This window comes from Pleurodeles waltl, chromosome 3_1 (genome assembly GCF_031143425.1).
Source record: "Pleurodeles waltl isolate 20211129_DDA chromosome 3_1, aPleWal1.hap1.20221129, whole genome shotgun sequence".
Lineage (NCBI taxonomy): Eukaryota > Metazoa > Chordata > Amphibia > Caudata > Salamandridae > Pleurodeles > Pleurodeles waltl.
The window spans coordinates 1,943,390,832-1,943,414,597 of NC_090440.1; the positions used below are offsets into that span (position 1 = coordinate 1,943,390,832).

At 45.1% G+C, this 23,766-nt stretch overlaps 1 protein-coding gene across 11 annotated transcripts in view; it reads right to left on the reverse strand.

The window, feature by feature from the left end:
- The window catches only part of MYO18A (myosin XVIIIA), an 805,500-nt gene that overhangs the window by 374,268 nt on the left and 407,466 nt on the right, over positions 1-23,766 (reverse strand). For all 11 annotated transcript variants that reach the window (XM_069226228.1, XM_069226223.1, XM_069226221.1 and 8 more), the window contains 2 exons: positions 21,986-22,178; positions 18,277-18,363 (listed from right to left, as the gene is read on the reverse strand). In XM_069226228.1, the coding sequence (XP_069082329.1) occupies positions 18,277-18,363; positions 21,986-22,178 (280 nt within the window). The remainder of the gene's footprint in view (positions 1-18,276; positions 18,364-21,985; positions 22,179-23,766) is intronic.

Here is a 23,766-nt window from a genome sequence, read left to right on the forward strand (position 1 = left end):
TGGGCGAAAGTGGAGACTAGCATCAGAGTCAGGATCTGAACCAGTGTTATGGGAGGCAAGGGGAGGAACGAAGAAAAAGGAACAGTGTATAGGTCACTGGCATCGCACCAAAGGGATAAACCATAAGACCCATAGGCTTGAAGGCACTCTAAACGGGAACATGGGCCTGAGAAATAAATTGAACATGGCATTTAAAAATCAGGCAGGGTATGTTTTATGGACCAGGAATTCGGGGCATGGCTGGACTGTTTAGGGCCTGGGTGACTGTGCAGCAGGCATCAGTGGATCAGGGATCAGTGCTGGGTCTGCAAGGGCTGCAGGTGCCAGATCCTCTGGCGGAAGACCAACAAGTTCCAACAAAGTCTCCTGAGGAGTCGAGGACTGTCTTGGCAACTTTCAAAGAGGGACGTCACTTGCAGTTATGCGTCACTTCTTATGTTGTCTTTGGGGTGACTTTGACAACTGCTGCAACTCTGGCAACCTCATCATGGGCCTAGACTTTCACTTGGCTCAATGATTATCTGAACCCCAGGCCATAATAGTTTGGCTTCTTGTTTCTTTATGGCCTAGGGTGCATGCTTCTGCAGGACTCGCAAGACTTGACGTCGTGATCTAACCCCAGGCACTGGAAGCAGATATTTTGCAGGTCCATGATGGACATATTTCCATAACAGTCCCTACAAGGTTTGAAGCCTGAATACTTGGGAAGCGACATCCCTATATTGTATCTTAGAATTTCGAAGAGAGTGAAAGGCGCTCTATAGAGACTCCCTGAAGGAAGCAAAGCTTCAGATTAGCGTTGATGTGAAAAGAAAATGTACTTGCATCAGTGTGCCACAGGGGTGGGGAGCACTTTAAGCTCCAGTGACGCTTCTGGGGCCAAAGGGAAGCCAGTGCCTTCTACTGGAGTGGACAGCTACTGAAAAGTTTCCAAATTCACTCCGACGCCTGGGATATTTAAAAGGTGAGGTAAGGAATCTGCAGACAGAAGTATCCATCAGACAGAGTATTACCAATGGCAAGTAACTTCTGATTGACACTTTTAACCACAAATTCCTCACCTTTGGAATTGATAATATAGCAGTACTTCTCAAAGGTGGAAGGTGGTTGGAATGGAGTAAAACCAAAATGCCTCATAGAAATAAGCAGTCAGAGGGATCTTTCTGCCAGACCTGACTATCAAGGCAGCAGTGTTTTGTGAAGGAATGCACTGATGCCCATGTTACAGCCTGGCAAATGTCCGGACACAACCCTCATGCCAACATCATTGAAGTAGCCTTTGAGCAGGTGGGATGGGCCCTCAGACATTCTGAGTGCTGCTTCTTGTGTTCTGCATAGCAGATCTTGGTACAGAGGACTATTTAAGTTGATAGCACCCTCTTCTATGCCAGCTTATCTTTCTTCATGCTTGAAAACCCAACGAAGAGCTGGTCATCTATCTGATGGTTTTTTGTGCGGTCGATCTAAAAACTCAAGGCTCTGGATGGGCCAAGGTGGTGTAATCTCTCCACCTTTGAAGCAGGAGGCAGGACAAAGAATTCTGGCAGAGTGAATGATTGGCAGCTGTGTCCTGAGCACAAATTTGCCTGGAAAGAAGGTGCAGGGAGGCTGTACCAATAACGTCTGCAGTTGACTCATATAGCATGATGAAATGATGGCAATAAGAACGACGGTTTTCATTGTTAAGCACATCTAGTGGTATTGTGCAGAGGCTCAAAAGGTGTGCACATAAGAAATACTAAGACCACGTTTAGGTTGGGGGAAACATGTGGGTCAAACCTTTAATAAAATGGATCACAACAGATTATTTAAACAAGGGCAGGTGGTCTGGTAGACATAGAAAGGCCTAAAGGGCTGACAAATAAACCCACCACAGAAGCTACTGTACAATCCTGGTGGATCAACAAAAGAAAAAAAAAAGAACATCTGAAAGTTTAGTAAGTAAGGGGTCGGTATTTTGAAGTCTACACCAGGAAACACATTTGTTCCAGGGCTTCACACAGGTGGACTCCGTGGAAAGGTGTCTGGTGCAAGGATGATATCATTCACTTCGACTGGCAAATCAAATGCATTTTAATGCAGCCATACAATCTCCATGCATGGAGATGTATCTTGTGGAGTCTCAGATGCAGGACCCTGTGTTATTATTGAGACAGAAGGCACTCCCTGGTCTGATGTTATGACAAATGATCAGGCTCAAGTGGTCTGGGTACTACATTTACTGGCTCGTTCTGCAGCAAGTAGAATGACTTGGGCCCAGTCTGTCCTAATCTTCTTCAGAACCAGAGACATGAGCAGCAGCAGTCGAATTGCACTGAGCAGCACCTCGTTCCATTCGAGCCAGGATGCATCCGCTAAAGAATGCCTTGGAAAAATGTTAATGCTCAAAACTGGTGACACTGCAAGTTCTCAGCTGTGGCTAGAATAACCTAGATATAGCCAGGGCATTACCCACTACTCTAGGACTCCATGAATCACACTGGGGTGGAGTCACTATTCATGCTGTTCCAGAAGATGTCTGCTATAGCATTCAGAGACACTGCTAGAAAGATTTTCTGCTGCCAGCCACCTCCGGAGACAAAGGGCATCCCGACACAAGATCCAGAACCCACTCCTATCTATTTTAGTGCACTACCAATGGCACTATGGTTGTCCATGAGAACCTGCACCAACATCCCTTTGAAGGAATGCAAAAGGTTTTCAGGGTCAAATGCCCAACATTCCAGCAAATTGATAGGGAGATTGGTTTCTGCTAGGACAAGAGTCATCTCATCTCCCCCTCTTCCAGATGGACCCCAATCAGAAGTGACCCATCAGTCACCACCATGAGTTCTGCATGGAGAAGCGAGAATGGCATTGTGCGTGACAGGCTGGCGTCTACCAGCCACAACATACGATGTCTCCTTCTGAACCTGGATAAACCCTAATGCAGGGCCAACTGGGATCTGGGAGGTATCCACTTGAGGGCCTGCATGAGCCACCTAGCATTCGGGACGAGAATGATTTACGGGTCCAGGAGACCAAGAATCCTCAGAGTCATCCTTGCAGAAGCTCAGGCATGGTGCTGAAACCACAGATCTTATCCTGAATGACCTGGACGGACGTTTTCCAGCAGAGGGAAGGCCCTGAACACCCCCATGTCCAGAACTGCCCCCAATGAATGGTAGCCTTTGTGTGGGACTCAGGTGTGACTTCAGCTCATTTATGGTTAAACGCAAAAATGTGAGGAGTTTGGCCGTAGTCCAGTGGTAGTCTACAATTGACTTGGCAAGTCAATCTTCAGCAATCAGAAAATCAAGGTACAGGAACACCAGTAGTCCGGACAACTGGCGATGGGCACTAACCGCTGCAATCGCTTTTGTGAACACCTGAGGAACTGAGGTTAGGTCAAAGGGGAGCACATCATACTGACAAAGGTCTTGGCCCACCTTGAACTTCAGGTAAAAACTGTGGGACTGAAGGATAGATATATATGGAAATGCATAATCTGCAAGTGCAAGACTACCCTCCAGTCACCAGGGTCCAGAGCCATTTGGATTACTCACTTGTCCACTGTAGCTGGCACCACCCACATCACTTTAAACAGCAGGTTTACGTTCTAGTGTTCTACTTTTTTAAAGTTATATTAAATAGTTTAACGCTCCACTATTGAACGTTGCTTAAAAATGCAGACCCACTATGTGGTGCTTTCTCATTTATACGTGCTGGTGTTTACAAATAAGTGCTGGTGCCGAGCACCGGAAATACACTGGTACAAATTGAGCACCAGAAGTTTGTACCAGAGTTGGTATGCGCCTGATGACAGGTCCTGAGAGGGCGGATGGCATCAAGACTGGACCCACTGGCAGTATTTTGATTAGAAAAGCCTGTGGCTCGATGGGGCCTGAAGGAACACTAGAGTTAGCTAGAAGAGCGCCAAGATTCTGCAGCTTGGCCTCTTTGAAGGCTCCTTTCTGCTGCGGAATAAACAACAGCCAAAGGAACTCAGGCACTACTGGACCCAATTGCAGAATCAGTTCGGATACTGGATACTTCAAAGGAGTGTGATGTTTTTCTTGATGCCCTTGCGCATTCTTGAGAGTTCTTGAGTGGCAGCATGGGGGCGAGTCCTGCTTTGTCTTCTTATGCCGTCTTCTTATGCTTCGATCTTGACGTACCAGAAGACTTCAAGTGTGAAGGACACCTCTCGCGAGAACTGACTGAGGATCTAGACCAAAACCTATGCCTCGAACATGACCCCTTCTTGTGTTCAGTGACACAGAGTTTCAGCTCCCAGACTTGGATGTCTTTCAGGTACCTGAGGGCTCACTTATCACACATTTCTGAGTCACACCCTATGCCCACGCTTCAGAGACACCGCATACGGGTCTGTGACAGACATGTGCTTCCTGAAGTTTTGACACAGCTTGATGTCTGTAGTTTTCGGAAAGGACATAGTACCAATGCAGACTGTTTATCGAGGATTCAGAAATTGGCAAAGCTCCAGATTTGTGTTAAAAAGTGCAGGAAGAAAGAAATTGAGGTCACCATGCAGGTGTGATGCTTATATTCCGGATCCACTCCATCACTGCCAAGGAAAATCTCCGGATCCAGTGTGGAACATGGGGCTATTATACAGGTGTGAAATCTGTGGTTAGAAATATCCATCAGAAAAATGTTTTTTTGCTTAAACATATCTCCAATATCGAGCATTGTGTTTGTGTTCATTAACAAATTGTTTTAATAAATCGGTTATTAATAGGGTACTCAAGGTTGGATGTTTACAGCACGAATCACTGTAACCTGGCAACCCCTCCTAACTCACATATAAAAAAAAAAAAGAGTAAACACTGCTAAGGTTTCTCAAGAAACATAGGACTCTTCTGCTCTGGCGCAACTTTAACGACACAACAATGGACTCTCTTACATCAAAGGCTGCGGTTCTGTCTGGGTGGCGAGCTGTCCTGGAGGCACGCCTCAAAAGCGATAGTGAAGGCTATACAACCTTGCGTCTAACCCTTCATATCTTACACAATTGCCCCACTCGTGCCTTTTTAGCACTTAAATACTCAGAATTATTTTAGCACTATATAAAAGTTTATACAACACGAAACAATTGTCTTGCGTGCCCGTCAAGAGTACGGTTAAAACGAGCAAGATAAAGGATCTGTGGCCAGTCATACCTACACCCAAGGCCAGGCGTACCCGTTCCATGGCATGGAGCTCAGGACACGGTCAGTCATAACTGTTTCATGGCATGGAGCTCAGGACACGGTCAGTCGTACCCGTTCCATAGCATGGAGCTCAGGACACGGTCAGTCGTACCCGTTCAAGGGCACGGAGCCCAGGACACGGTCAGTCGTAAGTGTTCCATGGCACAGAACTCAGGACACAGTCAGTTGTACTCATTCCATGGCATGGAGCTCAGGAAACAGTTAGTCATACCCGCTCCATGGCATGGAGTTCAGGACACGGTCAGTCGTAACTATTACATGGCATGGAACTCAGGACACGGTCAGTCGTAACTATTTCAAAGCATGGAACTCAGGACACAGTCAGCCGTAACTGTTCCATGGTATGGAGCTTGTGACACGGTCAGTCACAACTGTTCCATGGCATGGAAATCAGGAAACTAAGTTGTGCCTGTTTCATGGCATGGAGCTCAGGACATGGTCAGTCGTACCAGTTCCATGATATTAAGTTCAGGACACGGTCAGTCGTAACTGTTCCATGGCTTGGAGCTCAGAACACCGTCAGTCGTACCCATTTCATAGCATGGAACTCAGGACACGGCAAGTCGTACCTGTTATATGGCATGAAGCTCCGGACATGGTCAGTCGTACCTGTTCCATGGCATGGAGCTCAGGACATGGTCAGTCGTATCCCTCCCATGGCATGGAGCTCAGGACATGGTCAGTCGTACCCGTTCCATGGCATGGAGTTCAGGACACAGTCAGTCGCAACTGTTGATAGGCATGGAGTTCAGCACACGGTCAGTCGTACCTGTTCCATGGCAAGTAACTCAGGACACGGTCAGTTGTAACTGTCTCATAGCATGGAATTTAGGACACGTTCAGTCGTACCTGTTTCATGTCATGGAACTCAGGACACGGTCAGTCGTAACTGTTCCATAGCATGGAACTCAGGACACGGTCAGTCGTAACTGTTTCATGGCACAGAGTTCAGGACACGGTCAGTTGTAACTGTTCCACGGTTTGGAGCTCAGGACACAGTCAGTCATAACTGTTCCATGGCATGGATCTCAGGACACAGTCAGTCATAACTGTTTCACAGCATGGAACTCAGGACACAGTCAGTCATAACTGTTCCATGGCATGGAGTTCAGGACACAGTCAGTCATAACTGATCCATGGCATGAAACTCAGGACACAGTCAGTCATAACTGTTCCATTGCATGTAGTTCAGGACACAGTCAGTCATAACTGATCCATGGCATGAAACTCAGGACACAATCAGTCGTAACTGTTCCAAAGCATGGAACTCAGGACATGGTCAGCCTTACCTGTTCTATGGCATGGAACTCAGGACACGGTCAGTCGTACCTGTGCCATGGCATGGAGCACAGGACACAGTCAGTCATAACTGTTCCATGACATGGAGTTCAGGACATGGTCAGTCGTAACTGTTCCATGGCTTGGAGCTCAGGACACAGTCAGTCGTAACTGTTCCATTGCATGGAACTCAGGACACAGTTAGTCATAACTGTTTTATAGTATGGAACTCAGGACACAGTCAGTCATAACTGGTCCATGGCATGGAGTTCAGGACACAGTCAGTCGTAACTGATCCATGGCATGGTACTCAGGAAACGATCAGTCGTAACTGTCCCATAGCATGGAACTCAGGACACAGTCAGTTGTACCTGTTCCACGGCATGGAACTCAGGACATGGTCAGTCATAACTGTTCCATTGCATGGAGTTCAGGACACGGTCAGTCATAACTGTTCCATGACTTGGAGCTCAGGACATGGTCATAACTGTTTCATAGCATGGAACTCAGGACAGTCAGTCATAGCTCTTCTATGGCATGGAGTTCAGGACACAGTCAGTCGTAACTGTTCCATGGCATGGAACTCAGGTAACGGTCTGTCGTAACTGTTCCATAGCAAGGAACTCAGGGCCTGGTCAGTCACAACTGTTCCATGGCATGGAGCTCGTGACATGGTCAGTCGTAACTGTTCCATGGCATGGATAGGGACGCAGCTTGGTCGGGGGGGGGGGGGGGAGGATGAACTTCAGATTTTTCCAACAAATTCGACAAGCTGGATACCTGAGAGCGGCTACAGGAGCAGTGGAAAGGGAGACGAATCTAGACTGACAGGAGTAGGAAGTGAGAGAAAACAAACTATTTTGTAAAATAACCAACATTTATAAAGACTTCCAAAGAGGGAGAAAGTGTGTTTGTTTGCCTGTGTTTATGTAAACATTCCTGGTGAAATACGACAGACACATTACCATGCTAGACTGAAAGCACCTGTACCCAACTGTTTGCCTAAACACACCCCTCCCTCCTTCCTACCTTGTCCAAGGCAATGGATCCATGGTCACTGTCAGGTGTGCCCATGTCATGCCAGAAACCCCAGATCACTGCCAGCCTTGCCCACCCACTTCTATGCAAAGGATTCCAGGCTAGAGCCGGCCGTGCCCATGTCTACGCGAGCGATCGCTGGTGCCCGCTAGCCGTGCCAGTGTCTATGCATGGGATGGCGGGAAGCAGCGTCAATACGTAGAAGCCGCCTACTATCCATTCATTCACGCCTCCATTCCGTTACGCCCAACGTCACCCCAATTACCAGGAACCTCGCTTTGCCGCTTGCACAGGAAACAGGCTGCTTTTCTCACTGATTGCCAAACTGATTTTTCTGATGAAACCGCGGTGAAAAAATAACAAGGCAGCGCTGCTAGAGAAATACTCGGGCCTGCCTTAAAGGGCACTTAAGGAGCAGAATCAATACTTAATACTTCAGATAGTAAAAACACATTATTGTCTAGTAAAACGCTTTAGTCTGGATGCTCGCGCTTTTAAAAATTCAATCTCGGAGACTAAAAAGTGAAATTACGACTTCAAGTGTAACAAGATATAATGGCCTTTCCTGGTCTCCCAATCAAAATGACTCACGGACACATGGCGAAGTGGCGGAAAGCACGAGAGACTAGAGACGCACTCTCACAGAGACAGACACGCAAAGAGAAAGACTGCGGCGTGACAGTCAGACAGAGAGAAAAAGGGAGGGGCACGCACAAAGACAGAAACTTAGGGCGCAACCGTCTCAAGCAGAGGCAGGGACTCAGAGACAGGTATGTCGACTCAGTGAAACAAACTGAGAGCTCATGGGAAATTAAAGACAGAACTCGGGCAGGGGGACGGAGAGAGCAAGAAAACGTCATAACTCAAAAAGAGACAGACAAATATCCAGCGGCGGCTCCTCTCCAAGTTTATTATCCTTTCATTGTTAACGGGGCGGGGCACTGGTGATGACGAGCACTAAGGGGTGTGCACTGTGTACTCCCCTCAGTGCGCATGTATGTTTAGCCGGCCAAACACACATGCGCTCTATGCTCTCTCTAGCCCGGCACTGTGTTGCCGGACTGGAGAGAGCAAAGGCACAAGCCCCTAGTCTGCCTGGGAGCGCCCAGTCCAAACGCTGCTTTGAGCAGCATCAGAATTGGCCGCGGGGCAGGCTGGGAGCCTGTGCCTGCCTGGTGCTGAAGAGACAGAGGATCGGGAGCGCAGCGTGCAGGTACTTTTTTTTTTGGGTGAAAAATGTAATTAATTCCCCCCTTCCTCCCTGCGTACCACCTCGCCCTCTGTAATCCCCGCGAGCCGAGACGGAAAATATCCACTCATAAACTAGCTCACAGTGAGAAACGCACATTCAAAAAGAGCTTCCTAGAAGTATACAGACTTGCAACATGGTTGTCACAAGGCAGGAAGCCACTGTGCTGCTTGCCATAGCCCCCATTCTTTTCAGGGTCCCGCACTGCCACTGCTAAATACTTTAATAAATCACAAAAGCAGATTTTGTGATGTATCCATGAAGAGGGCGGTAATGTCAGTTGCCACTAGATAGCGCCGCGTACTGGAGCTGCCTCGATATGTACCACAACTTTGTCTATTTTTTATTTAAATGAAGTGCTCATTAACCGCAGAGGGGCTCTGGGGCGTAGCTTGGTCAGTAAGATTGATTGGAGGGGGGGTGGTTTCACAGTAATCTATTTACAAAATTCTCACGCAGTGCAGCAGCCAAAAATGACAGAGCAGGAGAGCACCATATTTACAGAGATATGGCAGTCTTCTCCCCCCTCCCTAGCGCCAGCGCACAATCAGGTAGCCCTTCGCCATGCACACACCTTTGCACCTTAGTGCAAGGGTGCTGCGTGAGTCTACCATATGTTTGTGCTAGAAGGGTAGTCTTCCAGTACAAAATTCAATCCTTTGACTAACTTTAAAACTTCTCCCGCTTTATATGTATGCTACACAGTGCAGCACACATGCAAAGTCAGAAAAGAAAGAAGAAATAAAAGCATTTCTTCTTGATAGTGCCTATTTGAAATGGGTATTTTTTTTAGTGCAATACTCCATTTATTTCTTTAGTAAATAGGGTTTTGCATCAAAACCATGGGTGTTTGCATGGGAATGCCCATGCTCTACCCATGGAACACCCCTTGGGCGGTAAATAGTACAAAGCAGCGCTATGCACTTTTTTGCGTTACTTTCAAGTGAATTTCTAGCTCATGGATGTAAATTGGGAAACAATATTTTGCCACAATCTACGTCACGTTTGTGACACAAAATCTTGGTAAATATACCAACAATGTTAAAATACATTATATGACAAGGAGGGGGCATGAGAGGGGCTTAAAGGGCAGTGGAAAGAGAGTAATGCGAATTATTAGGGGTACTAAGTGAGAGAAAACATGTTGTTTTGTAAAATAACCAACATTTGTTTCACCTGTATCCAACTATTCATCATAAAATACATTTATTAGGGGGTGTAACACCCCCAAACACCCTCCCCCCCACGAAGCTACGTCCCTGGAAGGGCCCCACATGACATTAAAGACGTGGGCCCCATAAAAACTTCTGACATGTCTAATGTGCATTGACAGATAGAACACATAAACAAGGGATGATCACCCAACAGAAGAGCCTCAGGAAGGGTGGGATTTACAAGACGTTCTGAAAAGATTGAACTAACCAGTCCTGAGCAGTACCAGACATGCTTTGTCTGGCCTGGTGGTTTAAAAAGGTACAGATGGCACGACGCGAAAATAGAGCTAGTGCCCATTTGGAACAACTGAGCATCATTAAGTGGAAAGGGTGGGGTTGGGGTGACAGCAAAGCCTTGGCCAGGATTCGGGGCACCAGGGTCTCTCCCTCCTGCCCCCATGTCGTTGGGTTTCTCAGGAAGCTGTTCTTCTATGGGATTGGGCTGTGCAGGCAGCAAAGCCAAGTGGCACAGCTGGCCCCACGCTGGCACCCAGCACGTGCCTCCATACACAGCAGGCCTGGCTTGCAGCATGTGGAATAATTGCTGTCGAAAGACTGCCACAGCACTGTTATTCCAAGGCCTAATGCGCAGTAATCTGCAATAATAGGCTGGGGCGGCATCCAGGACCTTGACTTCCAAGCGGGCCTTTTACAAACCTAATGAGCGGCGCATTGCTTCTTCTCCATTGGCCATGGTCTTGATGGAAGGTAAATGCTGGCTGAGAGGAAATGTGCACTTACTGTACCGCAAACAAAAGGCCAACCTAAAGCGAGGGCAGGAAAAAAAACCAGCTCTGCACCCTTTCTAGTCTCATTTCACAGACTGTAAGGTGGAGGGTAGTGTTTCTTCATTAGAATAGATGGTATACATCGCTTTAACCTTGTCAGCCCATTCAGTGGGGCTACAGCCCACACAAATCTGCGTTACCAGACAGCAGTTCCCTCACTCTTCTTTACTGATCAATGTAGAACCAAGCACAATCGTAAGAGCAACCAGAGAAGAAAGGAACAAACACGCACTCGGTGAACTCACAAATGCAGCTGGGATGTACTTGGGTCGCAAGTGGACTTCCTCGATAAGAAATAAATGTTATGAGGGTGTTAAAATCGGTTTCACCTGCATTGTGCCCATCTCTGGAGGCGTGCGTTCATCTTCACTCTCACATGGTGTGCCTGTTCAGGCATGTCCACGTTTGCTAGTCTCTTTATAGAGTGCTTTATTTGAGCAGGTGGTGGGAATTGGCACTCAGTTTTCGGGATAAGAAATTATTTTTCCTCTCCAGGTTTTGACCCTTAGCAAGGAAGAGTAAGGCAGGAAAGAAACAGAAAATATAATGGCTGTAAACACTGACAGTAGGAAAAGGCTAGTATGAAAGGAATATCCACGAGTGAGCTAAAGAGGCATGAATTGTGGAAGAAAGAGGCATGAGGTGCATTCCAAACTAGGCAGCCATGGAATTGGCAATCAAGGCATTCAGCAGCACTTAAAGCAACCTGCTAAGAAAATCTTTGGTGCTCTGCACTTTACAGTTTTTTTAAAATAAATTAATCAGGGTCTTGATGTCACCAGTTCCCTCGTTTTCTCAGACTCAGAGTTAGGAGCTTGCCCAGTTCTTCACTACAAACGTAGCAGATATCCACCGTCGTCTGTCTAAAGATGCTATGTGGGCAATTCTTCATTTAGGGACACCGTTGCTCTTACACACTCTTCAAATTCCACACAACAAAATCTTAGTGACAGAGTGAGGGGCTCTAATGCTGTTCCTGTCCTGTCTTCCTGTCCCACCTTGACTTTTCCACTTTTTCCATTATTTTACAATCCATCGTATCAGGATGCGCATTGGACCCTTTAACTCCCTCTATGCTTAACTTGTTGGATATAACACTACCACCGGTGGTGTTGAATTTTTTTAAAACCTCTTTACGTAAGGGCTATGTTCCACAGAGCTGGAAGCATGCCATGGTTCTTCTTCTCTCAAAAAAAAAAAAAAAAACCCTTGCCTCATTGATTTGGTCGAGTTTTCGACCAATTTCTTTGCTACCCAGGCTCTCCAAAATTTTGGAGAAACATGTGAATGTATTGCTTACATCTTACATACAGACCCAAGAGTTTTTTCACCCTTCGGTTTTCACTCCTGAATGGGGGGGTATGACTGCACTTATTCTATTAGACCTTAGTGCAGCCTTTGATACTGTATCTCACTCAGTGCTTAATTTGTAAATAAAAACGTTCCGGTGCCCAAAGCCCTCCTCTTAAACACACGGCTGCTGCAATTAAATGTGGGAACACAGAATACTAAGGCGGCGTAATCCTGAAGCCATCTCGGGACTCTTCAATCCATTTAAAGCCTTTCCCTGCCCATTCAGCTCCCTATTGCAGCTTTCTGCTCCCTCCCATTGTAAAGGTTTTTCGTTTTTCCCTTCTTCCGTCTTTCCCATAGTGTCTTTTGCTCGCAGCAAATGCTTGAGGCAGAAGAATAAGCCCCGGCCCTCAAAAATAAGGGCCGGTGATCAGCACCGGAAACAACAAGCACAAATTAAGCACTGGTCTCACTCCATCTTGTTCGAACGTCTGTCATTTCTGGGTCTGGAGGAAAAAAGCCTTGACCTGCTTAACATGCTTTCTCAAGGACCGCACGTTTCAAGTCTTCTCCGTCAATGTCAGATCCAAAATGCTGGCCTTAACCTCTGGAGTCCCCCAGGGTTCTGTGCTAAGGCCTTTGCCATTTAACATCTACATCCACCCTTTGGCAGACGTAGAGGACAGGTGCTGTTTGACTCTTTTTCTTACACAGATGACACCCAGATTATTTTTTGTCATCTGCACAGGATCAAGGACCTTCTGATCTTAACCTGGGCTTGAGTCGAATGAGATGAAGGTCAAGGTCCTGAGTAAGTACGCTCAGCTCTGAGGCCCTCAACACTGGCCTCCAAGGTTAAGGTCTAGGTTAAGAATATAGGTTTTGCTCTTGACTAAAAACTATAGATGAAATCTCAGGTGTCTAAGGTTACCTCCATTTGTTTCACTGTGCTAAAATAGGTGAGGAAGATCATCTGGATGATCCCCCAATCTGCCCAAAGGGCTACAATTCAAGCCCTCATTCTATCTAGATTGGATTATGGTGACACCCTATACTTGGGAATAGATTAGGCATCAATAAGGCATGTGCAGATGGTCCAGAATTGGGCAGCCAGATTGCTGGTTCAGCTTCCTAAGCATCCCTCAGTCTCAAATCTCTTCTCTGAGCTACATTAGCTCACAGTCCCCAAACTAATTCAGTTTAAGACTCTTTGCTACATGTTCAAGGCCAAAGCTAGAATAGGCCCACACTACATTCAGAACCTAGTGACACTTTCCACCCCTTCTCATTCCCGGAGGTCTTCCAACCTGGCCTTTTGACTGGTCCCAGGTTCCATCGGGCCCGGGTGGGAAGACGTTCCATTGCAGTGTTGGGTCCGAGACTGTGGAACTCCCTCAGGGACTATCTCTTTGCTTGAGTTCCACGAAGGCTTGAAGACATGCCTATTCTCAAGTAACATTTTTGTTTCTTTGTCATGCTTAGCACTGGAAACCATTTTTGGGTAGCTGCGTGCTTTACAAGAATATAAACCATAATAATCTATGTTTGTTGCCTGTAGATGTGTCTTGTGTTGGTGGACGTTTCCTTGTATGTCCGTGCGCTTACGTCTTTGACCCTGTATGCCTGAATTCTCTATTGCGTCAGTGAACTTGTGCTCCTTTGTGTCTGCACACGTGCTGATTTATGTATCTGTGCACTTTTGTGTTTCACGTGAGTCTATTTTCAAGCCTTTATTTAGGTTTGCACATGGGTTAACTATGTGCTATTTTTATTAATAGAGTGTTTTTGATTGTATATTTGTGTCTCATTTTGCCCACAAATCTGTGATATCCCCCGTGTACTTGTACGTCTTTATTTCAATGTGGATCAGTGCACTAGTAATTATATGCTAGTATGGCCGAGTTGTCTGTGTGCTCTAAAAGCTGTTTCTTTATGCCTGAACACCTATGTTTTCTTGCGTGGCTGCACACCTCTCCTTCTTTCTGTCAGTACGTAATTTTTGTTGTTGTACCTGAACATGTTTGTCTTTATTAGTCTGTAGCGCTGTGCGTTTCTTTGTGCATGCGTTCTTATGTATTCCTCTGTACCTCAGTACTGAATTTGTGCTTGTTGTTTTCAGTGCGTAGCACAGGCACTTATTTTTTAGGGTTGGCGCTTATTTTTCTGCCTCAAGCATTTACTGAGAGCAAAAGACACCTATGGGAAAGATGGAGAAAGAGAACAACTAAAAAAGCGTCACAATGGGAGAAAGCTGCAAGAGTGAGCTGAAGGGGCAGGGAGTGGCTGTAAATGGATTGAAGAGGCCTGAGATGGCTTCTGGGTTACACTGCCTCAGTATTCCGCATTGGCACATTTAATTGCAGTAACTGTGTGTTTAGGAGGAGGGCTTTGGGCACCGGCACATTTTTATTTACAAATTAAGCACTGCTGTACCTGCATATTTTTGTGTGTGAATTCTACTGTTTTATAGCTCAGACACCCAAGACACGAATTGCAAGTTTACTTAAATGTCCCAACTATCATTTAGAAATGCTCTGCAAGCGTAGGGAAGCCCTTGAAACTCTAGGGTCACTCACAAACTCACAAACTTATCACTGTGCAGGTATTCATAACTTCTCCAAGAATCAATCCCTCCCTGAAAGTAGTTAAAAATGTACTCCCATCAAGGATACGAGTAAATCTGTTACCAGGTGGCAATGGAACAGGATTACCCTCTACAATTGGTGGCTATTGTAAGGGAATGAGGTTCCTCGGTGGGCAAAAATAAGAAGCGCACAACACAAATGCAAAGGCATTTCCAAACGTTCACTTCAATGCTATGGGCATCCTCCAGAGCTGCCTCTGCATGCACATAATTGGCAATTGACATACATTTTCCAGCAACAGGACTGCACACATGAGGGTGTAAACGTATGTTTTTTTAATTGCTCAGCTTGCTCTAGCAGATTGTTATAATTTCTTTTATATTGAGTGGAAAGCTAGATTAGATGGCAGAAGCTAAGTGGAGCAACACAAAATCCTCCCATGAATTCGAATGGGCTCAATCCAAGTGGCCGGGTAATCTTGAGGAGGCCAGTAAAGATACTAGCCGTATCGGAGAGGTTACATCTTACCTGGAGACTTTGGCAAGATCTCTAGGCATACCAGGCACGAACATGCATAAGTCAATAAGAAAGCATACGTTTTCAAATGTTTATTAACTAAAATCCTGTGACTGGCAGTATTTCTGCCCTCCAGAGTTACAAATGCCCGATAGCTAGAACTCGAGGGGGTAAATACTGGGCTGAAATCTACCCACCCCAGTAAATAAGCCTTCTGTAGAACATAGCACTCCTCTGCAAAAGCCATGCAAGCATCTTAATTGAATTCTAATGATGTGCCCCAAAAGGCAAAGGCTGAAGTTGATTATGTATTGGGGATGTTCAGTGTGTGAAAGCAGACAGCGAGATTCAGGCCCTTGAAGTCTCTGGATGGTATATGCAAGCGTCAATGGTCTGTTATAGTTATGCAAATATGCCTTGTGTGGATACCAGCTTCCTTTACTTCTAAGAACACAGCTTATTTTCGTCTCGATTGATGAGAGCATTGTGTATGAACTCGAGATGTTTACTTGTGAAAAGCTCAAGCATCCTTATTCTAACCCTTGCCCATTGTCAGAGGCAGACAGCAGGAGGAAAGCCAAATTATAAGCAATTCAAGGCGCCCTTTCTCCATGTCTATGTGGGGAAATAGAGCAATTCTTTCACATTTTATGTTGTGAGAAAATGAATTCATCGGATGCTCATGAGAGAAGTCTGGATGTGCTAAAGCTTTAAGGACAGAACAATTGCTTAATTTGTCTTCAAACTTGAAAACACAGGTTAGTGAAGAGACAAGGTAACTTGATTTGTTCGGCCAAGGTGTTTGAACCCGGAGCTCCTGTTTCTCTTTAAGCGGCTTAACTGATAAATATTGTAACTTCTACTGTGAACTGAATAAGGAGCAGTATTATCCCCCCAAATGATGCTACAACTACTCCACAGACAGAAGCTCGTTTACACTTTTCTCAGTTTTACAGCACTGTCATTGCAGAGAACAGCTTCAATGGAGCCATCGGGAGAAAAAAATGTCAGAATAAGCCTCTAAATCCAAGCAGACATCCCGCAAGGCAACATTCGAAAATACTTGTGGGTGGTGACTAAGTGTGTACGCCCTGAATAGCGAATCAACACTATTTAAGACACAGAAAATGTCGATAGGTAGGTACGTGTAGATTTTCTATATTTAACTTCGCATATATGTACCTATCTGGTACATATATCTTCAAAGTACGTAGGTGTGAAGATGGGAATAGAAAACCTATACTTCCCCATATGCACTTATCGTTCGATATTTTGACCCTCGATAGTCTGTCCTCAATATTATTATGCCATGATATTGTGGGTGTAGATAATAAATAGTAGAATGGATTGTATCACAGCCTCCTGCTGTGATCTTTGTGAGTTCAATAAAGATCACTGGGTATGTTTTAAAAAACGAAACCTTCCATACCATTTCTTATTTCATTTATGGTATTTATTTAGTACAAACCTAGCGAGAAAGCAATGTCGCTCTGTACATTACTTGCATGCACATCAAGTAGGGAATATTTCACACATTACATTTCACAAATCTTATGTACCTCTTTTTTCCTATTCAGCATTCACCTAGACTGGAAAAGGGTATTAAGCAGGGACTGAAAGCCAATTTGGCCTTATTGTTTAAAAATGTGTTTGTATAGCACTTACATAGAAAGCACATTAATTGGTTTATATGCACATCTCATTATATCCAGACGTATATACTGACAAGCCCACATTATCCAAAAATGTGTTTTACTTAAATGATTAAAGATCACGTGCACAAGGAAGCTGGCAGTGTGTCCATTTTCCCAATCTCCGAAAGGGAACTAACCACTCAATGTAACCCCTGGCCTTCTCTCCTCTGATGGACACATGTTAACACACTGCTGTAGCTCGCCTTCCATAAGAAAGCACACGTTTAACTAATCTATAAGGTAACTGCACACCACTAAAACAGTAGAAAATAACCTCATTTCTCCACCTACCATCTGAGAACTAAGTAATCTCACTACCGTATGACTGACGTAGTAAGGAGCGTTGACCTAAGTGTTAAGAACTGATCTCACCTTTGGAGAGAGTATCTCAGAAAAACTGGCGAATCAATTGATGGGATCCTATCGATAAAGCAGAGAGGGTGGAAAGAGGGAGAAGACTTCTTTGCACTTTCAGCACTTTTTGTATGATGAACGCATCATTACTTCTGTTTTGTGGTGGGACTAGTGGTCTGATTTGCGAAGTAAAGGTTCAGGCCTGTTAATTCTTACCTCTGACATTCAAGGCCGCTCATCTATCTAAACTCCAAAATGTAACATGATTCCTTCATTCAATGGTTAAAAGTACCTTCAATCCATTCATTGTTCATTAGGACACACAACAGCCCCGCCTGGTAAACTCAATACGCAACCTATTCCGAACAGATGAACCTAATTCCACAACTTGCGGCTTAACAAAGTGTCAGTCTATCGACAGAAGTCATACTGTTTGACATCACTCCTCTACTTAAGATATACATGTTATCCTTGTTTTGCAACTTAACAATCCTTATTTTTATCACTTACCCATTGCAATAATTTCGTTTTACCACCTAAAATGAGTCAAGATGCTAGGAAGAGCTTCTGACACTTGAAGTTTCACAACATTTTTCATCTGGTGAAAGGCCTTGGTCGAGTCCGAAAAAGATTACCAACAGTAAACCAGGATTTAAACAAAACGTTGCAGAGCACAGACAAGTCATTTTTCCTTTCACACAAGTATGTGGCATGGAGAAGCCGACACTACACTGGGTAGAGTGGTTTGTGAGTGAGTTTTAGTAATAGCTGAATGAGTGACTGCATCTCTGACTGTGCACATCGATGGGGCATATAAAGACAGAGGAGGATGCTAGAAGAGGTGTGCTCTCTCTGGTCTCATCATTAAGAATTAATTTGGAGGATCTTGGCTTGACATGGAAAGAGATGGACTTAATTCGACAGAAAATCTGCCAGTTCAGCTTGAAGGTATTGAATAAATATAAAAATTATCTGTCGACACACAAAAAGAAGCAGCCCAAACTGGGCATGGCCCACTGTTCCCGCCTCCCTTCCCAAGATCAGCCATGCTTACCAACGCTTGGGGTGAGGCCTGGTCTACCGCGTCTACAGAGCCAGCTGTACTGCTCTCTATGTCATCTAATGCAAGCTCTATGTTTTCCTAGAGAGACAGATGGGCGATTAGTGTCTGTGGAACTAAGATCATCGTTATGGAGAGAAACAGTCAGTGCATTAGTCTAAAACATAAACACAAACAGAAGTGCAGTGGGTATCCCAAGAGTTCCAAGGCCTGAAAGGATAGAAAATGGTCTGCAGACATACTACAAAGCTTCAGAGTGGCCCCCTGTAGACCACCCTGAAGTTAACATAGGGTCAGGATAGACTAATCTCTATTTCGAAAGTGACATTTTTCGACATAGTTCCATTCGGTATTTGTTTTGTGTCATTTACTGCTTAATTTGTATTTTTGTCTCTGGCGCAGCGAGGTGTGTCTCAATCAGAAGTGGACTGTACTTTATGGTGAGCAGAGAGGTTGCTCACCAGCTTTTCACTGTCTATGCAAGTCTAAATCTGAGGAGAGGAAATCTGCATGTTAGGCTAGAATCTGAATAGTCGGTAGGGCTGGGTCAAAGTCAGGTACATGATAAGCTTGCTGGCACTGACAGGCACTGTTCGGAAAGGGTCTTTCATATGCCAGGCTCACATCTAAAAGGTGGGCACAGATGGGCCGCTGTCAGCTAGCGTAAGGCAAAACCCACTTTGTGACTACCCATCCAGAACACTGCAGAGACACTAGTAGAGGAATCATCTGTTCCTCTTTCTATGGGACTTCAGTCACCCGCCATCTTGAATATGAATGTATTTCCTGCTCCCTCAGATCCTGGATAGAATGAGATCTCAGCTTTCATAAATCATTCCTCAATCTGAGGTCAGCCCAAAGAACCACTCGCCTCCTTACTGGAGGCTATAGGGAATATGTATTGAATATTATGCCTCAGTAAACCATGCAATTAAAATGTAATGGTAAAGAAAGGCAACATTTCGAGAGAGGAGGATGTAGCTAGACTGACCTCTTCCCTTTAGATCACCAGCAGCATGCAGCTGCTCGAGAGAGGAAGGTGTGGTGACAATCCTGCATGCATCAGCATGGTACACAGACGTGAGTGGGTTACTTGTGCTTCTCCGAATAAGAAGAGGATGGCGAGGAGCAGCGCTGGTCAGGACATAAATAACCTTTGCGCTCATTCTATATTATGATGTATGGGGTCTCCCAGACACCAGCAAGGACTAGAATAAAGCAGTTGATAAACCAGCCATGCAGGTGACAGAGGCCACTGAAGCGGGGTCTTGTGTTCATCAGGCAGCTGTCTAACATTAAAAATTGTGTACACGTGGGTAGGCTTCACGAGTGATGACATCGGCACTGGAAATTAGAGATTTTTAAGCTATGCTCTTGGCAAGTATCTTTGGGATGACTGTGCTTGCTTCACAGTCACAGTGTCATCTCTGGTCAATATCTGCTTATATGCTTGCAATTCCATGTGTACCAGAGGAGGAGGATCTAACAATCATCAACGTGAATCTGTTCAGACTCCTCAGTGACCTGCTTTAATTAAGAGCTTCTAATTCAAAAAACAAGCTGCGGCCCTACTCAACATAGGCATGTGGAGGTTCTGTGGAAGTGGTGGCCACAGGTTAGTTATGGCATAATAGCTAACATGTCGAGTTGTCCGGTAGGGAAATCTAGGACTGTGGCCAGATCTCTAGTTTCTTAATGGGGAAATCTGGGAAACATTAGCTTGTTCACCTGTCCCTCCGTTCCACTGGATGCCAAAATAAAAATCATCTAAATATCAGTAGTGTTACAGGACTGAGAGGGAGAAACATCCTTGCAGGCTTTAATGGGACTCTTGTGTAACACCCCATGCACTAAAATGTCATCAAATCACAAGTGCAGCCCCATATTAGGTTAAATACATGATCTATATGAAGTACATCAACAATGAACTACTGGCATAGAGACTCTAGGCTACAGGTTAGCAGGAAAAGATTAAAACACAGGCAGCCGCAGGGTAGCGAGAAATAGGGGAAGCAGGGCAGCTTTAGAGGAGAAAATTACATGGGAAGAGGGGCAGAATGGGGAAAAGGAAAACAGCTGGGAGTAGAGGAAGAAAGTTCAATTCCTGAGGTCTGGTGAACAGATAATTATGAAATGAGCAGAAAGGGACTCATTCTGCAAATTAGCTCTAGTTTGTTGACCGCAATATTAGCTAATGTGTGTGTGCATTTCTCATGCAAGTCTCTATGTGTTGCTTCCGCAGAACAGTCAGACTGAATCATTCCGGCTAATTCCCTGAGTCCAAGGAGAACTAGCATTATAAATCCTGTATGTCCGTGCCAAACCAACGAGGCAACTGGTTCTACGAGTAACAATGTATGTCTTTGCCAAGCCAAGAGCCAATCCGGTGCTACTGTTGACAGGCTTGGTATCCCAGCGTAAAACCAATGAGCTATTCAAAGTTGTCGGTGACGGGCTCCATACCCCCATATCTGTGCCATCAACCCAGAACTCCAAGTATGATTATTAGAGATGAAAAGCTGTGTGTTCCTGGTGTAATCCCCTGGCACTGCAGAGGCTTCAGATGGGATGCTGTGCACGTCTGTGCCAATCCCTTAAGTCGTTCCAGCACTACAGTAAACTGGTGGTGAAATGATGTTTATCTTTGAGTCCCTTCCTGCCTAGCTCTAGAGCTGGAAGGTTCAACACCCTGCCAGCCACAGTGACCCTTCTCCAGTTCTGAGCCCATACTTTGTTAATGGCGTGTGTCCCTGTGCTAAACCCAATTACTATCCGGTCATACAGGGGAGAAGATTTGCACCCCTGCACCCTTAACATTATTAGAGGTGAGAGGATCTTTCTCCCTGTGAAAAATCACACCCTTATCTAACCCTGCAAGTCAGAAGCCAATACACTAACCCACCCAGCCTCAAATGTTGGAGGCTAGGGACTACGAGGCTAATGCCCTAAGAATCCCTTTAAGTCTAACCAGTCCGACAAGTTTGGGTAACACTATCTGTAAGCACCTCTAGCTATGCTTGTCCTAATGGTACCATGCTATGTATTCCCAAGCACATTTTAGAGGTAAGAGGCTCTCAATCAATGTGTCAATGCCACTTGGAAAGTCGAGGCTTTGTCCTCTGTCCTATCCAAGCTGTCACCTGTTTCAGAAAACAGAGAGCTTTTTGGCGCTCCCCATGTTTATGATTCACCCAAGCTAGAAAAGAGATGCCACCTCAGCATGGGAGTGGTCAACTCACAGAATGCATTTAATCGTACTGCTCAGTGCACTAGACTTCCATACTGAGAAGACTTACGTTGACCAAAACCTCCATAAAACCTTCGAAAGGGATCCACATATTTTAACATTATCTACATTGTCTGATCTACCTGTCTGATGCAACTACACCTGGTAGAAGGAAGTAACCAGATCAATGCCTGAGGCTGTGGAGTAATCATCCTGCATGTGTGAGCAGGAATTTTAACTGTAGGTGAAAGGGAGGGATTAGTGGGAAGGAAGTAGGAAGAAATAGACAGAGCTGGGAAGGTAGAGGCTTGCAGGAAAGGAGAGAGACTTGAGGAGTGTGCCTTAAGATTAAACAGCAGGGCCAGAAAGCACCATGTCTGCAGCTTCCTTCGTGGACTGGAAGGACAAGAAAAGATAAAACAGAACCAAGTGAAATGCGTGCCCTCTGTGCATACTCATGCCCAACAACAGGGGTACCTCTTTGTATCGCTCCATTTCCTGGGTGAAGGTCTTCTCATGGAAAAGCTTCTGCAGCCGCTCCTGGGCATAATTGTGGCACAACTCCTCAAAGGTGGCTCCACGATTCTGCTTTGTCATCTCTGGATTTTGGAAACCGGGGGTGTCCACGACCATCATGGAGCAGTGGGAGTGCTGGCTAGATTTAAGGGCCCTGTGGAGAGTAAGGTGGAGGAGATAAACATCTTTGTATTCTTTGGCAATGCTAAGCTTAAAGAGCATCAAAATGGCTTCAATTCTGTGAATTACAGAAAATTAAAACACCACTTCACATGGATGACAAAGGAAGAAATAGTGGGGTCAGGACAGAGCATGCAGCATGTATGGCTTAGTATAGAATCCATTAGGGTAATAGTCAACCAACCTTGTAGTTTGAAAAATCGCTTTGCAATCATACAGGAGAATCAGAATTTATAGTCCCTGCTGCCAGGACTGACAGATTTAAAGTGGCAGCGAGTTGCTGCACGCAGGAACGCTGAGTGCACTGTCCCCATACAAGGGGCCCACATTTCACAGGAAGAACAGGAACCTCTGTAGGGTCCCAAATAACGTACAAAGGACCACAAATTGTAGCAGGAGTGGTATTTCAGAGGAAGTAGGCTAGTACGGCCGTGGGGATAAGGAGGAAATAACTTTCTCTGGTAAGGAGAGAACATGCAAAGTGTTTCCTTATTATAATATTTTAAGTGTGAAAGGCGAGTTCCCTCAAGTCTTTAGGAACAATTAAATGTGACACCATTTAAACGCCACTCCATGGATCTACTTATTCCTCTTTCTCTGCACAAATAATATGAAATATTAGTGCTACATGTTGTTGCTCATAATTTCCACATATTATCAATCTTGAATAAAGGTTCATATTAGTGCCATAATATATTCTACACCAATACCACATAATACTGCCTATCTTTGCCACATAATAGCTCAAACCAATGCCACTCAACATTCCCCATTAAAGCCAGGGCTTGGGTCTAAAGGATTATGTTACTTACCCTGTACACATCTGTTTGTGGCATGTAGCACTGTAGATTCACATGCTCTGCATACTACTGCCATCTAGTGTTGGGTCAGGAGCGGTGCAAGTTGTTTTTCTATGAAGAAGTGTTCCAGTCACGGGATCGAGTGACTCCTCTTGGTGATATGGCACATGGGCATCAACCCATTTGTTAGATTGTTTTCCAGCAGGCGGGTGAGAAAGGAGTGGAAGGAAGGAAAGTGTAGGGAAAAGAGGTCTATGCAATGTATAAAAATATGTACAAATATATTCACGGATATAGTAACTGCAACGGCCACAGGTGCCCGGGGAGGAGGGGGTGAGGGGATACATTTGAATCTGCAGCACTACATGCCATGAACAGATGCTTACAGGGTAAGTAACATAATCTCTTTGATGGCATGTGTTTGTAGATACACATGCTCTGCACAGACTGTAAAGCAGTCCCTCCATAAAAGTAGTGGCTAGCCCGTAGGAGTTGCAGTGGACTGAAAAAGTATTTGTAGCACTGCCTGACGTACGCTAGCTTGTTGGCATGCTGGCACATCCACACAGCAGTGTTTCATGAATGTATGCGGTGTTGACCATGTGACGGGGATGATTCAAGCATGTGAATTTATGAAAGATCCAATACTAGATAATGGTCTTTTAGCTTTAGCATAAAATGTTTGAATGCATTTAACTATCCACCTTGCTATTCCAGATTTGGAGATTGGACTGTCTTTGTGAGGTGGCAAAAAAGCTACAA